Here is a 17,498-nt window from a genome sequence, read left to right as displayed (position 1 = left end):
GTGTGGAGTTTGGTGAGCTCTTTATAGATTTTGGATACTAGCCCTTTGTCCGATATGTCATTTGCAAATATCTTTTCCCATTCCGTTGGTTGCCTTTTAGTTTTGTTGGTTGTTTCCTTTGCTGTGCAGAAGCTTTTTATCTTCATAAGGTCCCAGTAATTCACTTTTGCTTTAAATTCCCTTGCCTTTGGGGATGTGTCGAGTAAGAGATTGCTAAGGCTGAGGTCAGAGAGGTCTTTTCCTGCTTTCTCCTCTAAGGTTTTGATGGTTTCCTGTCTCACATTCAGGTCCTTTATCCATTTTGAGTTTATTTTTGTGAATGGTGTGAGAAAGTGGTCTAGCTTCAACCTTCTGCATGTTGCTGTCCAGTTCTCCCAGCACCATTTGTTAAAAAGACTGTCTTTTTTCCATTGGATGTTCTTTCCTGCTTTGTCAAAGATGAGTTGGCCATACGTTTGTGGGTCTAGTTCTGGGGTTTCTATTCTATTCCATTGGTCTATGTGTCTGTTTTTGTGCCAATACCATGCTGTCTTGATGATTACAGCTTTGTAGTAGAGGCTAAAGTCTGGGACTGTGATGCCTCCTGCTTTGGGCTTCTTCTTCAAAATTCCTTTGGCTATTCGGGGCCTTTTGTGGTTCCATACGAATTTTAGGATGGCTTGTTCTAGTTTCGAGAAGAATGCTGGTGCAATTTTGATTGGGATTGCATTGAATGTGTAGATAGCTTTGGGTAGTATTGACATTTTGACAATATTTATTTTTCCAATCCATGAGCAGGGAATGTCTTTCCATTTCTTTAAACCTTCTTCAATTTTCTTCATAAGCTTTCTATAGTTTTCAGCATACAGATCCTTTACATCTTTGGTTAGATTTATTCCTAGGTATTTTATGCTTCTTGGTGCAATTGTGAATGGGATCAGTTTCTTTATTTGTCTTTCTGTTGCTTCATTGTTAGTGTATAAGAATGCAACTGATTTCTGTACATTGATTTTGTATCCTGCAACTTTGCTGAATTCATGTATCAGTTCTAGCAGACTTTTGGTGGAGTCTATCGGATTTTCCATCTATAATATCATGTCATCTGCAAAAAGCGAAAGCTTGACTTCATCTTTGCCAATTTGGATGCCTTTGATTTCCTTTTGTTGTCTGATTGCTGATGCTAGAACTTCCAGCACTATGTTAAACAACAGCGATGAGAGTGGGCATCCCTGTCGTGTTCCTGATCTCAGGGAAAAAGCTCTCAGTTTTTCCCCGTTGACGATGATGTTAGCTGTGGGCTTTTCATAGATGGCTTTTATGATGTGTATGTTCCTTCTATCCCGACTTTCTCAAGGGTTTTTATTAAGAAAGGGTGCTGGATTTTGTCAAAGGCCTTTTCTGCATCGATTGACAGGATCATATGGTTCTTCTCTTTTTTGTTGTTAATGTGATGTATCACGTTGATTGATTTGCGAATGTTGAACCAGCCCTGCATCCCAGGAATGAATCCCACTTGATCATGGTGAATAATTCTTTTTATATGCCATTGAATTCGATTTGCTAGTATCTTATTGAGAACTTTTGCATCCATATTCATCAGGGATATTGGCCTGTAATTCTCTTTTTTTACTGGGTCTCTGTCTGGTTTAGGAATCAAAGTAATACTGGCTTCATAGAATGAGTCTGGAAGTTTTCCTTACCTTTCTATTTCTTGGAATAGCTTGAGAAGGATAGGTATTATCTCTGCTTTAAACGTCTGGTAGAACTCCCCTGGGAAGCCATCTGGTCCTCGACTCTTATTTGTTGGGAGATTTTTGATAACCGATTCAATTTCTTCGCTGGTTATGGGTCTGTTCAAGCTTTCTATTTCCTCCTGATTGAGTTTTGGAAGAGTGTGGGTGTTCAGGAATTTGTCCATTTCTTCCAGGTTTTCCAGTTTTTTGGCATATAATTTTTCATAGTATTCCTGATAATTGTTTGTATCTCTGAGGGATTGGTTGTAATAATTCCATTTTCATTCATGATTTTATCTATTTGGGTCATCTCCCTTTTCTTTTTGAGAAGCCTGGCTAGAGGTTTGTCAATTTTGTTTATTTTTTCAAAAAACCAACTCTTGGTTTCGTTGATCTGCTCTACAGTTGTTTTAGATTCTATATTGTTTATTTCTGCTCTGATCTTTATTATTTCTCTTCTTCTGCTGGGTTTAGGCTGCCTTTGCTGTTCTGCTTCTAGTTCCTTTAGGTGTGCTGTTAGATTTTGTATTTGGGATTTTTCTTGCTTCTTGAGATAGGCCTGGATTGCAATGTATTTTCCTCTCAGGACTGCCTTCGCTGCGTCCCAAAGCGTTTGGATTGTTGTATTTTCATTTTCGTTTGTTTCCATATATTTTTTAATTTCTTCTCTAATTGCCTGGTTGACCCATTCATTCGTTAATAGGGTGTTCTTTAACCTCCATGCTTTTGGAGGTTTTCCAGACTTTTTCCTGTGGTTGATTTCAAGCTTCATAGCATTGTGGTCTGAAAGTATGCATGGTATAATTTCAATTCTGGTAAACTTATGAAGGGCTGTTTTGTGACCCAGTATATGATCTATCTTGGAGAATGTTCCATGTGCACTCGAGAAGAAAGTATATTCTGTTGCTTTGGGATGCAGAGTTCTAAATATATCTGTCAAGTCCATCTGATCCAATGTCTCATTCAGGGCCCTTGTTTCTTTATTGACCATGTGTCTAGATGATCTATCCATTTCTGTTAGTGGGGTGTTAAAGTCCCCTGCAATTACCACATTCTTATCAATAAGGTTGCTTATGTTTATGAGTAATTGTTTTATATATTTGGGGGCTCCGGTATTCGGCGCATAGACATTTATAATTGTTAGCTCTTCCTGGTGGATAGACCCTGTAACTATTATATAATGTCCTTCTTCATCTCTTGTTACAGCCTTTAATTTAAAGTCTAGTTTTTCTGATATAAGTATGGCTACTCCAGCTTTCTTTTGGCTTCCAGTCGCATGATAAATAGTTCTCCATCCCCTCACTCTCAATCTAAAGGTGTCCTCAGGTCTAAAATGAGTCTCTTGTAGACAGCAAAGAGATGGGTCTTGTTTTTTTATCCATTCTGATACCCTATGTCTTTTGGTTGGCGCATTTAATCCATTTACATTCAGTGTTATTATAGAAAGATACGGGTTTAGAGTCATTGTGATGTCTGTATGTTTTATGCTTGTAGTGATGTCTCTGGGACTTTGTCTCACAGGGTCCCCCTTAGGATCTCTTGTAGGGCTGGTTTCGTGGTGACAAATTCCTTCAGTTTTTGTTTGTTTGGGAAGACCTTTATCTCTCCTTCTATTCTAAATGACAGACTTGCTGGATAAAGGATTCTTGGCTGCATATTTTTTCTTTCTAGCACACTGAAAATCTCGTGCCAATTCTTTCTGGCTTGCCAAGTTTCAAAAGAGAGATCAGTCACGAGTCTTATAGGTCTCCCTTTATATGTGAGGGCACGTTTACCCCTTGCTGCTTTCAGAATTTTCTCTTTATCCTTGTATTTTGCCAGTTTCACTATGATATGCCGTGCAGAAGATCGATTCAAGTTACGTCTTAAGGGAGTTCTCTGTGCCTCTTGGATTTCAATGCCTTTTTCCTTCCCCAGTTCAGGGAAGTTCTCAGCTATTATTTCTTCAGTACCCCTTCAGCACCTTTCCCTCTCTCTTCCTCCTCTGGGATACCAATTATGCGTATATTATTTCTTTTTAGTGTATCACTTAGTTCTCTAATTTTCCCCTCATATTCCTGCATTTTTTTATCTCTCTTTTTCTCAGCTTCCTCTTTTTCCATAACTTTATCTTCTAGTTCACCTATTCTCTCCTCTGCCTCTTCAATCCGAGCCGTGGTGGTTTCCATTTTGTTTTGCATTTCGTTTAAAGCGTTTTTCAGCTCCTCGTGACTGTTCCTTAGTCCCTTGATCTCTGTAGCAAGAGATTCTCTGCTGTCCTCTATACTGTTTTCAAGCCCAGCGATTAATTTTATGACTATTATTCTAAATTCACTTTCTGTTATATTATTTAAATCCTTTTTGATCAGCTCATTAGCTGTTGTTATTTCCTGGAGATTCTTCTGAGGGGAATTCTTCCGCTTGGTCATTTTGGATACGCCCTGGCGTGGTGAGGACCTGCAGGGCACTTCCCCTGTGCTGTGGTGTATAACTGGAGTTGGTGGGCGGGGCCGCCGTCCGACCTGATGTCTGCCCCCAACCCACCGCTGGGGCCACAGTCAGACTGGTGTGTGCCTTCTCTTCCCCTCTCTTAGGGGTGGGATTCACTGTGGGGTGGCGTGGCTCGTCTGGGCTACTTGCACCCTGCCAGGCTTGTGATGCTGGGGATCTGGCGTATTAGCTGGGGTGGGTAGGCAAGGTGCACGGGGGCAGGAGGGGCAGGCTTAGCTCGCTTCTCCTTAGGTGATCCACTTCAGGAGGGGCCCTGTGGCAGCGGGAGGGAGTCAGATCCGCTGCCGGAGGTTTGGCTCCGCAGAAGCACAGAGTTGGGTGTTTGCACGGAGCGAGCAAGTTCCCTGGCAGGAACTGGTTCTCTTTGGGATTTTGGTTGGGGGATGGGCGGGGGAGATGGCACTGGCGAGCGCCTTTGTTCCCCGCCAAACTGAGCTCTGTTGTCAGGGGGCTCAGCAGCTCTCCCTCCCTTTGTCCTCCAGCCTTCCCGCTTTCCGAGCAGAGCTGTTAACTTATGACCTCCCAGACGCTAAGTCGTGCTTGCTGTCGGAACACAGTCCATCAGGCCCCTCCGCTTTTGCAAGCCAGGTTCGGGGGCTCTGCTTGGCCGGGGAGCCGCCCCTCCGCCCCGGCTCCCTCCTGCCAGTCCGTGGAGCGCGCACCGCCTCGCCGCCCTTCCTACCCTCTGCCGTGGGCCTCTCGTCTGCACTTGGCTCAGGCGACTCCGTTCTGCTAATCCTCTGGCGGTTTTCTGGGTTATTTAGGCAGGTGTAGGTGGAATCTAAGTGATCAGCAGGACGCGCGGTGAGCCCAGCGTCCCCCTACGCCACCATCTTCCTCTTCTCCAAAGATTTTTATTTATTTATTAATTATTATTATTATTATGGTTCTTTGACATTTTGTAGTTCCTGAAAAAATTCAAATTCTGGTAATTTCAATTTTTTGCAATAAATATAAATTTTTATGGGAGATGGTTATAATTTGGAATCTCGTTTTGTGAAATTATATTTCATGTTATATTTCAAACAGAAAGATTAAAGATCTTAGCCTATAAATAGTTCTAGTTTTACCTAATCACCAAAATATAAAGTATAAAAGTTCTAGTGTTCAAAATTCTCGCAATATGTTTGAGAAATGGAAAACCTGGTAGATAAATGGCTCAAATTTTAATAGGTAATAATAATATCCAATACATATTCTCTTATGTATTGAATCAGCAGCATCCAAGCAAATATAAAGTAAAATTTTATCCAACATAAAACAATTACATACACTTTAAGTAAAAAAAAAAATCAATGGCCAACCCAAATCCTTTCATTTCCAGTTGATTGTACACTAATTGAAATGGTTGGTTTTATGCTGACAGTTGATTTTTTTTTAATGAAATGGCCAATAGTAAAGTTAGCGCATTATACCACACACTCTAGAAAAGCAACCTTCCATTGAATTTATTCAGACCAGCTAATTGCTAAATTATATGACCATTCCAAGTTATTGAGTACATTTCAAATACTTTCATCTGAACCAAAAGATAACTAAATGTGTTTTGGTTACTACTGCAGAGTTAAGTAAAATCAAAATGTGTCTATCTTTCCGGAATATCAATATGATTAAACCTGACACTGGTGTGTAATACAGATAAGTCAAAGTGCTGTGGTGAATTCTCAGAGCAAGAAAAGAAGTTTGTAGAAGTGAAAGAAATTCACAGAATCACCTGATACCACTGACCAATCAGTGGTGATTAACTGGTTCTACATCACTATTATAAGCTATTATCAGTAAGAAAAAGTTTCTAAAATGTGTATTAGAGTCAGTATTTTAATGAAAAAACCTTAGGTAGTTTTCAGAATTCAGAAACTTCGACATATTAATGTTTTTAAAAATCTCATATATATTTTTTGTATATATAAACACTAACCTCCTAACTGCCACTAAGTTTTAAGTTAGAACTTCTCACTCTATTACAGCTCTAAAGTTACTATTTATCATATTGGTATTCTAGGAACAGAATGGGAAAAAAGAAAAAAAGGCAATTTAGCACAGTCTTTTCCTACATGAAATAAAAAAGACTTCATCTCTGCTTGAACCCAGTACGTTATGAGTATTGAAAAACATATTATAAAATGTCTATATATTTTGTAGTTTTAAGCAAATGGTTATGATTATTGCTTTTTCTCACATTTAAAAATCAAATTTATTTTACACATGAAGACATATTTCCAAGGAAGTTTTAGTCTCTCTATAAAAATGAATATTTAATAGAAACTGATAATATTCTCTTATGTATTGGAATTAGGAGGTTTGAAGAAGTAAAATGTTACTTAAATCCACTACTTTTAACAACACTGTAGCATTTATTGGTTTTGCAATAAAAGAATTACAGAAAATTATTGTTATATTACTTTTTATGTTTCACACTGAAAGTAGGTAAAGTAATTTCTAAGCTATGGGTCATTATCATTTCTAACCAACCATGCCCAACAGTTAGGTTTTTAACTGCTGACATCACTTTTTTTTCTTTTTTGGAAAAATGATAGATATTATTTAATATTTAAAGATAAATTGCTGCAAAACTGTGATTTTTTGGCTGACAACTCTGCCCTAAACAAGCTTAGTCAATATGAACAACAAAAAGTTTTAAAATAAATTTGCTAAGAGAAGAAATCTGAATTAAATTTTTCATACATTTCCTCAGCCACTATAAGAGGAATCAAGTATTGTTTACAATCTATTATCAAAGGGCAATTTCGTCTGATGCAAACATCTAAGAAAGTTCATGTTAACCCTTTAGAACTTCTCCTTTTATAAAATTCCTCACCATACTCATCACAGGTAATTTTCAAAGGTACAAGCTTGTCTACCTCAAGCAGCACAGGCTTTAAAATGTAGGAACCCTTTGGGAAGCATGTTAGCACAATGGCTTCTCCAGAAAAGGGGTCAGAATCAGAGATGGCAGAAGGCCAGGCATGATTGTCCTCTTTTCTCCAAGGGTCTTGTTCCCAATTCAGAAGGATTTACAGAGGAGGAGGGGACTTTGAAGTGTCTGAGATCCCTGAGGTCCAACCTACAATCTGTAAGTCTCCATGTATATGAGATCTTGTGAGCAACTTATTTTTTGTCTTGTAGGTTTTAAAAATAGAGGGCTTGTCCTAAACAAAATAAAATTAAAGTTGTGTCTGCTAGGATCTTTCTCTAGGAAGCCTTGAAACTTTTTATAAACTATTTTCTAAAATTTTTTAATGTTATTTATTTTTGAGAGAGAGAGAGAAAGAGACAGGGCATGAATGAGGGAGGAGCAGAGAGAGAAGGAGACACAGAATGTGAGACAGGCTCCAGGCTCTGAGCTGTCAGCACAGAGCAGGACACGGGCTCAAACCCACAAACTGTAAGATCATGACCTGAGCCAAATTAGATGGTTAACTGAGCTATCCAGGTGCCTCTAAATTATTTTCTAGTTAAAATATTTATTTTGGCCATACTTGGAGTACCCACAGGTGACACCAGTTCAAGCCAACATTTCTAAAGGATTGCTACTTTGGTCTCTAGAACTCCATGTGATTTTCCTACCACCCATGCGTAATCACTGCCAAATTCCCAATTATTCCTTCAACATGCTGAGAAAGTTGACATATATCCTGTGCTTCACTTCATGTATAAATTCTTAGAATTTTCCTGAATAAAAATTTAGCAATATTTATTAAAATACTTAAAATTATGAATGAATAGATTCTTGGTTATAGCATCTAGAAATATATCACAAGGGGAAACAGTTATAAAACAATTTACATCTGGAACATTCCTATTAGCAGTATTTATTACGGTGAAAAATTGGTAACAACCTAAATATCCAACTTCAGTTTTAGATTAAATAAAATTATAGTCCTTCCATATGATAGAATATTATACAGGCACCAGCAACCACATTGCAGAGCATTTTATTTTATGGAAACAAATACGTTATGTGTTATTAGGTGAGTACTTTGTGACACAAAACCAAATAAATGTACTCTTGAATCTCATTCAGTTATACCAAAAATGTAAAAGTATTGATCTAATTATATGTATAATTAAGTCTAGCAAGAGCCTAGAAGGCTTGCTTATTTCCTGATCCTGCTTATTGTTTTACAAGTATAAGTTGTTTATTTTCCACTCATTTTGAAAATTTTCTAAAATAACCCATTTCAATTTCTTATAATGGACATTGATTATCCTTCAGTAAAAGAAAAGTTAATGTTACTAAATACCTTGTCTGTCCTAGATCAACTCTCTATCTACGTGGTGTCACATACATTTAATAAATGCTTTCTCCTTTCCTAGACTTTCAGAATATACATCTCTCATATGATTCTGCTATTTTATATTATCCTCTAACAGTTTTTGTTGAGAATTTATTCTCTAACAAGAAGGTGGCCACCTCGCAGTCCCACGACTTACATATTATCTAACGCTGATGCTCCCAACGGGCACCTCTTGCTGTGTGGTTGCCACTGAATCCTGGATGTTCCCCTTGAGAGTCTGATGTATTTCAAATGTAACAGAGCCATAATTTCCAATTAACTCCAACAACTAAACCCCAGACTTGTTCCACTTTCAGAATTCCTTGTTTCGCTGAATCACACTATCATCCCACCCAACGTAGTTTTCATCCTTGCTCTCTCCCTCTCAATCCCATTTCCAATCCATCAACAAATCTTGAGTAACTCTCCTTCTCCTATTTGTCTAAATCTCCCTGCTTCTCATATTAGCCATTCTTCCTATTCTAGTCCCAATCGCCACAATCTTTTGTTTTGTTACTTTCTTCCTCTATGTTTGTTCTTCTTCTACTTTTGGTCCATTTCCAGAGTGAAGCCAAAACTACCCTTATAAAACATTAATTATATTATATCATGCTCTGCCTACAGTCTTTGGCTTCCTATCCCACTTAGGATAAAATCTGAACTCCCTGCTGGAACTATCAAATCTTAATTCAGAATCTCTATCTCTTACCCGTTCACTCACTCTGTTCTGGCCACATGGGCTTCTGTTTGTTCTTTGAATACAATAAACCTATTTCTGCCACAGGTTCTTTGTATGCGCTATTCCTTTTGCGCCAAACACAGTTCCTCAGATTTTCCTGATTCTTTTCTTTTCCTTCTTTAACACCAACCCAAATATCCTCCTTTTAATGGCCTCCCAAAACACATGCTTCTGAAGTACCTTTTCCTACCTCATCCTGTTTTGTTTTCTTTATAACATTTGTCAGCTATAGTTATTGTACTTGCTATTAAGATGTTTAAAAAGTACCATTTCTTAAAGTAAAATTCCTATCCACTTGTCTAGTTAGTGACTCTAATTATAGAGGTTACAGGGTAGGAAAGGCGGTACAGTTCAATGACAGGCCAAAAGAAAGGTGTTTGGAGGCTAATTGTATGGAGCCAACTTACTAATAAATATGGCTGGTTTATTTCCACATACTTACATAGAAGGAAAAGGACAAGAGGAACATTTACTTATCCATATGATGAGAGATGTCATTTTAACTGTTAAATGTGCTTAATATCCATCGCAATAACAAATAGATTGAGTTCTAGCCAAACAGAAATAAGTGATGATATAAATCCATAGATTAGATTTTGAAATATATTCCTACTTCTACTTCCTCCCTTTGTCTCACACTACTCCAAAATTAAAAAGTTATCACTTATAGAAGACAATTTTCTGAAACTCTTCAGACCTGACACTTTGTCAGGTCTTTATAACTGTCCCTTGATAGTTGCCAGGGCACACACATATTATCAATAGTCATAAGTCTAGCGAAAACAAAAATGTTCCTTCATCTCCAGGAGAGCTGCCTTAGGAAAGAACGTGTTCTAAGACATTAAGTGCGAATATTTTCATGCCACCTGTACAAAATATGACTTTCTGCTATCTTCAATAAAAATCTAAATTTCAATCATCATCCTAGTAGACTTTAAAAAGACAGACCTCAAAAAGAGCATTTTATATGATATTCTCTTCTAGTTCTAGAACAAAACTTAAGTATGAATAACTGGAGATCTTCACAAATGTAAAGATGAAAGAATGGGACTCAATTTAACACAGGAGATTAAAAAAAAAGTGGGATTATTTCCCTCTGCCATCTTGAAAAGGATATGGCTTTAAACCTATGAAACAAGAAGATGGGGATGTTAGGCTGAATGGACAACATATCCGTGAACCGGTTTCCTAAGAGTTTTTATAAACCTTTATATTTTGAATATCTACTTATTTCCTCGAGAATATGGTTACTTATGTCTGTATACTCTTTCCTATATAGCAGCTCCGTCCCTTTTACTTATAACAGGTTTTCATCATGTATGTATTGAATGCACACCTACTTGACATATATATCTACATACTTCTACACTATAGCCATGTGCCATTGCCCTCTTACATATGTTACCCGCCTTCCTACGACCAAATAAATTAACATAATGAGGCAGAATAAATATACACTGAAGTTTTATTTTTCCTTCCTGTCCCCCAGTGGTGTAGCCTGTACACTCTCTGGAGACTGCTTACCCCACTTCGGAGACCGCTAAAATTTTGCTATATCCCAAGGAGAGAAACCAACTCATCTTAAAGCTCTTTTGATTTTATGACCAGTGAACACTCGAATTTCTGAATAATCTAGATCTGCACACCTTATTACGGTTCATGATGCTAGGAAGTGCTGGCTAGACCAAGGCATTCGTTCCTTCAGCCACAGGTTATATTGTTGGCCGCTGGTGATTCAGAGCTGAGTTAACATACCACCCACCTCCACCCTCGCAGCCTTCATCCAATTACTGGTCCAATGATCCAATTCCTCATCCAACGCAGGCCAAACTGAAAGGCTGAAAGCCTCCAGAATTCCTACTGGATTCAGATGAGGCTTCCATTACAACCACAATAAAGTTCAACTGCTCTCTCTTTAAGGCACCACTTCTTCTGGTCTTTTTACTGATTATAACGTCACGCTGCCAGAAATCTCCTGCACAGATATCTCTGTCCCAGCGTCTCTTTCCTGGGAAACCTCAACAATTATGTGTCGAGTTCCTAATAAATTGTTTATGGAGCCACTGGAAATTCAAGAATTAAAATAATACCCTAAATTTTCCTGAATCCCCATTTGGTTCTCACTGAGTCAGGACTAATTTCACCTGGAGGTCTTCTTTGTTTTTTTTTATGAAAAATCAAGTTTCCAAAAATTCCTCCTTTTGAATGCCTGAGCGACATTTACTATTGGGCTTAATATCACTGCTTCTGAGGACAACAGGGTTTGTCCATCTTGATCTCAGCCATTCTACCTCAGGCTATGGTCTAGTTGATACTGCTCACTACAATACCTCCTTCAGTGTCACTTTAGCTCCTGACACAATCCCACGACCACTGAGGTCCAAGAAATGTCTGAACACTTGGCGTAGTAACAGCATAAAGGACTTACTTTATCTGGGAAGTGTCTCTCTGAGGGAAGGCTGTGAGGTTTAACTCACTAGTAGATGTGACACCACTTTTCTCTTATACTTTTCTCAATGGAACTTAACTTTCAGTTCTACCATCCAGGCTGAGAGCTCTGTTTCCCCAAAGCACCAGTCATAGAATAAGCAAAATACCATTATTGCCTCCTGGACGGGATAAATGTTGGACACAGACCCTGATATCCTCCTTGAATTTCCTTTGATGAAGATACAGACTTTGATAAAAATGGTATCCTAAGAACAGACCCTACATAAACTTAGGTTTTGCAGAGCAACTATGAAAAGCATACCAGTGACTCTAGAATATTTGAATATTAATAGAGTCAGTACTTTAAGTTTGTTATGTTAGTTATTAGAAATAAGAATCAACTATCCATCCAAGGTTCTACTTAGGAAAAATGAAAATATATGTACAGATTGTTATAAAAAGACTAATAACTAGAAAATAGTCCTTTTTACCCCAAACTCCAACAAATGAAGAATGGAGGGTGGCCTTCACAGCATGTAACATAATATTTGATTCTAACTAAAAGATTAGTTCAGTGAAGTGTTCTTTTGATAGAAATTCTCATGCTTCATAAGCTATATGTTAAAAACAGCAGTATATACTCACTTGATGACATATTATTAAAGATAAAACAGAAGTATTTCATAAACCACCAGATTATAGATTATAAATAGATTATAAGGTAACATGTAAAATGTGATACAGAAAATAAATACCAAAAATGCATATTATTCATTTACGATAACTTTTATAGAAAATGGAACAAAAATCTTCACAGCAAGGCTCAGAGAGTTGCCTGCAAATGACTTACTTGTTCTTTGTTTCCTCTAATTGTCACAGTAGACTCCATGTCTAAAGCTTATTCACTGGGATGAAGCTTATCCTGAGATTTTCATCACATATTAAAATGCTGAGGCTATGTCTCCTTTTCACAGATACAGACTGCCCTCCATTGAAATACTACTGTACATTGATTCTGTATGAAAATCGCTCGAATATTTCTAAAACTCTAGATACAAATAATTTATTCCAATACTCACTCTTAGATAGGAATATTAGGATTAACAGATTTATCACATGTAATGGAAAGTGGCCACTTATTATTTACCATTGATTATACCAATAAATAGAGTTTCAGTCACTTACCTGAATAACGTGCTTTAGTTTATCAATAATTTGATTTATCACAGGATCAGTTCCTCTGACTTTGACTTCGGGATTTCCAGATTGGGCTTTGATTCCATTTCCAACCACACGCTGAGTATAGCTAACAAAATGAAAAGTGGAAGATATATGAGTTAGTAACCTGGTCACAATATGATCTGCCATAACTATTTGAACATATTTGAGTTCAGAATATTGTTCCTTTAAGGGTACATGACAATATACCCTGGCACAGCTACAGTATTTTTTTTTTGGTAAATGCTTAGCATGTAAATATAGACTACTCTAATGTTTTTTCTCTCAAAAGACCCAACCAAAGATTGTGTTTTAACATCACTTATCAATATACTAAAGAAAGCTAATACACATTTCACTTTGTTACCAAGTCTTGCTGAATGACACATATGTCTGCATCCATATTATCTGAGTCAACTTACTTCATTTTATATAATATACAAATGAGTCCGAACAATATCTTTTACATATTGGATCAGGAAATTATATATATAATTAAATGTAATTAAATACGTATTTACATAAAACATATATATGTATATATAAATATGTATTTACATTAAATATGTATTCATATACAAATATATTTATATAAAATACATATACATATATTTTACCACACAAGTCAAAATTACAAACATTATAAACAACTAAACTGACAAAACATTTTGCAAGTAGACAAAACACAATCAGCTTTCACCAACGTATACCTAAACAAGGGTCTAGTAAATTGTGTTGTATGTAATGGGGTGATTGTATAGGTGGTTAAAGTCATTGCAAATTACTTTCTTCCCAAAATGATAATCACACAGTATCAACTTAGTAAGCATACACATGTTTAGATTCATCAGTCATGATCCTAGGAATGAAGGAGAGGTTTAGCATGCTATGGGGATAGCTAGAAGGAACTGTGTATGTCAAGTGAGAAGGAGGAATAACACAGGTAGTAAACACTGAGCATTCAGAGAAGTCCATCTTGACTAAGACACTTGGGGAAACACTAAAGAAGTTAGAGGTTGTGTTAGCCCTTGAAGTATTACGGAAAGAATAGGTCCTAGATGACATAGTTAACGCAAACTCCAGAGCAAAGGATGACATCCCAGCAGGAGAAATGGCAAAGGCATATGAATGACACACACAGTGAAGAATAACTAGGTTTCTATTTGCAAAGAGCACAAATGGGGAAAAGTAAGAGATAGGAGGTCACACCCTGAACATTCCATACTCTCTCCACTTAAGACTTTCCTCTGAGAAATTTGTTTGTTTAAATAAAAGTCATAATAAAGTGGTCTCAGAGACTTTTCAACAAACATTTTCATATGTTTAATATAATTTTTCTTCCCTCTATTTGAGCAGACTATCACAACTATCCATATGAACCATCTGTATTTTTCTACAGCAATGGAATCTCTTTGAAAAGATGAAAAGAGAGTCCACTGTTGACAATATGGCGACACAAAAGAATTTTCAAGGAATATCCAGCTTCACCCCAATTTTTGCATACACAATGACCAGTTCATAAAGGTGGATCAAACAATTCTTAACTAGATCCTTCCAATTAAATGATGGAATAGTGGGGGGCACCTGGGTGGTACAGTCAGTTGAGTGTCCGACTCTTGATCTCTGCTCAGGAGATGATGTGCATTGATGGTGCAGAGCCTGCTTGGGATTCTGTCTCTCTTCCTGTCTGCCCCTACCCTGCTGTACACATGCTCACTCTTGCTCTCTCTCTCAAAATAAATAAATAAACTTTAAAAAAAGTGTAAACAAAAATGATGGAACTTTTTCATATTGATAATATCAATTGGACAAGACAAAAATAATGATATTAATAAATCTTTTTTATTTTAAAACAACCTTGAACCCACTTCTTCAGGCAGAAATAGAAGGTACAGAGTTATGCATTCCAGTATACATTAGACACTGTCAATATGTGCCAATAACCAGTGGTAGAAGGAAACCAAGCCCACAAATCTATTAATGTGTAATAGTATTTTTTACTTAGGAGGAATTGAGTAAAATCTAAATATTAAGCTTTTCTTAACTCCTCGATAGCACTATTATATTTTTCTTCAAAATATTTCAAGCAGATTGAACATGTGGCTCCTTTATTAATGTACTATTAACAATAATGAGTAATATGAACACATAAATAGACAAATGCATGTTTATCATTCAGGCATTGTTTTAAATACTTCCTTTGTAGTTTGTCACTTTATTCACATGATAATCATTTGTTGTGGTCATGAGAATGTGCCTATAGACCTCAAAGTACTGGAAGTTTAATTGCCAAAGGTACATGGGCTTTGCTCTGAAATCTATTTCTGCATCTGCCCCCAACCAGTGACTGAGTGCAGCAGAGCTAATAAGCAGGGCCATCACTAGAAGACACAGGGCTCCTCTGGTGACCAAGTTTGTCTCAGGATTCCCTGAAACCCTTGTTAACCTTTCTTAGGCTGCACTACATGGTAGAATGCTTTCACTCAACCTTTTTAACATCCCCTTCACTCTGGGTCATACGTGCTTCATGACTAACAGCTTTTCCAGCTTTACTCAGTGTCCACCCCATTTACTCCAATAGATATTTCCCTTAATAAATCCTCTTGTGTTTAATCCCTTTTTGGCATCTGCTTCTTGGAGAACCCAGATTAATACATCATATAATTTTTATACTGTAAGTATTCCTACTCTATAGATTGAGGATCTAGGATCTGAATAGGTTAAGTAACTTTCCCAAAGGAAAAACATTTCCCAACATTTTGTTGAGTGTGCAGCAAGGGTATGAATCCAGGGAACATGAGGTCCAAAATACAATCACTCAAAAATTATTATTAATGAAAACTCCTGAAATCAACTAAGATAAATTGGGATACAATTAGCTTGGTGCAAAGTGTTTGTTTGTTTGTTTGTTTTAATCATTTCTTCTTTTTTTCTGTAACTACAGCATTTTCAAAAGTTTTACTATTTATAATTAGGAAAGAATGTACTATTTTCCTCAAATATCCCAAAGAACAGTTGTATATTACCAGCTGGTGGGGTGAAAAGAAACTAATAGACTTCAAGTGTGCTCTAAGATTTTCCTGTTTGGGGGCACCTGGCTGGCTCAGTCAGTTAAGCATCTGACTTCGGCTCAGGTCATGATCTCACAGTTTGTGAGTTCAAGCCCTGCATCGGGCTCTGTGTTAACAGCTTGGAGCCTGGAGCCTGCTTCAGGATCTCTGTCTCCTCTCTCTCTCTCTCTCTCTCTCTCCCCTTCCTCTGCTCATGCTCTCTCTCTCTCTCTCTCTCTCTCTCTCTCTCTCTCTCTCTCAAAAATAAAAAAAAATTTTTTTTAATTAAAAAAAATATTTTCCTATTTCTCTAGAAACACAGACAAAGTGAGTAATGGAAAGTTAGTCTTGTATCTTAATTTTAAATACAGTAAATTCTTGAACAACACACGTTTGGACTTCCCTCAGTCCACTAATACATAAATATTTTTTCAATAAATACAATATTATAAATATATTTTTGCTTCCTAATTATTTTCTTAATAACATTTTTATTTTCTTTTCTCTAGCTTACTTTACTGTAAGTATAGTTAGTATGTAATACATATAATATACAAAATATATGTTAACTGACTGCTTATGTTATTGGTAAGGCTTCTGGTCGACAGTAGGCTATTTGTAGTTTGGGGAAAGTCAAAAGTCATATGTTGATTTTTGATTATGCTCATAACCTCCACATTCTTCAATGATCAACTGTAAACTGTTACTTGGTTTATGGTTCGTGGGTTCAAGCCATGCATCAGGCTCTGGACTGATGGCTTGGAGCCTGGAGCCTGCTTTACATTCTGTGTTTCCCTCTCTCTCTGCTCCTCTCCCACTTATGCTCTGTCTCTCTCTCAAAAATAACATTAAAAAAAAGATGTAGGAATGTCATGTTACTTTAATCTGAAGAATATCTCATTTTTTATTCTTAACTGTCACTGTTGATAACACAGATAAATGTTATCACAAATACAATTGATCAAGAATCTCATTCCAAACTAGTGTCTTATAGAATAGTTCAGGATCACTATTCTTATTTATTATTTAAATAAAGAAAAAGTCTGCACCAGGCCATTTAAGATACTTCAAGTGAAATATAAGTTTTAAAAATAAGTTCTTCTTTTCTGTTTTTGTAAGGTTAAGGAGAACCACAATGCAATGGTGTTCATACATACCAGAATGGTTTAAATGAAAAAGACAGATGATACCAGGAGGAACTGGAGCCTCTTCTGGTGGGTGAGAGTATAAACCAATGTAAACCACTACTTGACATGTATTTTAAAGCTAACATATCCCGTGGCCCAGAGGATATACTCAACAATGTTTACCAAAAGACAGGTATAAGAACACTCAGGGAAGTACTACTCAAAATAGCCCCAAACTGGACACAATCTCAATGTTCTTAAACATTAACATGGGAAAATAAATGGTCATATATTTATATAATGATATATGATACAGCAATGAGAATGAATGAATGACAACTATACTCAAAATCTTATATAAGCTAAATGTGGAATGAAAAAAGCAAGGTATGGAACATATTCTATTACCCCGTCTATAAAAGTTTAAAAATGAGTCAATAATGTTCTAAATCACC

General features: G+C 36.8%; 1 protein-coding gene across 1 annotated transcript in view; it reads right to left on the bottom strand.

Annotated features, from left to right (window-relative positions):
* GPC5 (glypican 5) overlaps nucleotides 1-17,498 on the bottom strand; it is a 683,554-nt gene that overhangs the window by 205,952 nt on the left and 460,104 nt on the right. Inside the window, exon 6 of the mRNA XM_047855862.1 lies at nucleotides 12,834-12,954. Within this exon, the coding sequence (XP_047711818.1) occupies nucleotides 12,834-12,954 (121 nt within the window). The remainder of the gene's footprint in view (nucleotides 1-12,833; nucleotides 12,955-17,498) is intronic.

The sequence above is a fragment of the Prionailurus viverrinus genome, chromosome A1 (genome assembly GCF_022837055.1).
Source record: "Prionailurus viverrinus isolate Anna chromosome A1, UM_Priviv_1.0, whole genome shotgun sequence".
Lineage (NCBI taxonomy): Eukaryota > Metazoa > Chordata > Mammalia > Carnivora > Felidae > Prionailurus > Prionailurus viverrinus.
This window is presented reverse-complemented; position numbering and strand designations above follow the sequence as displayed.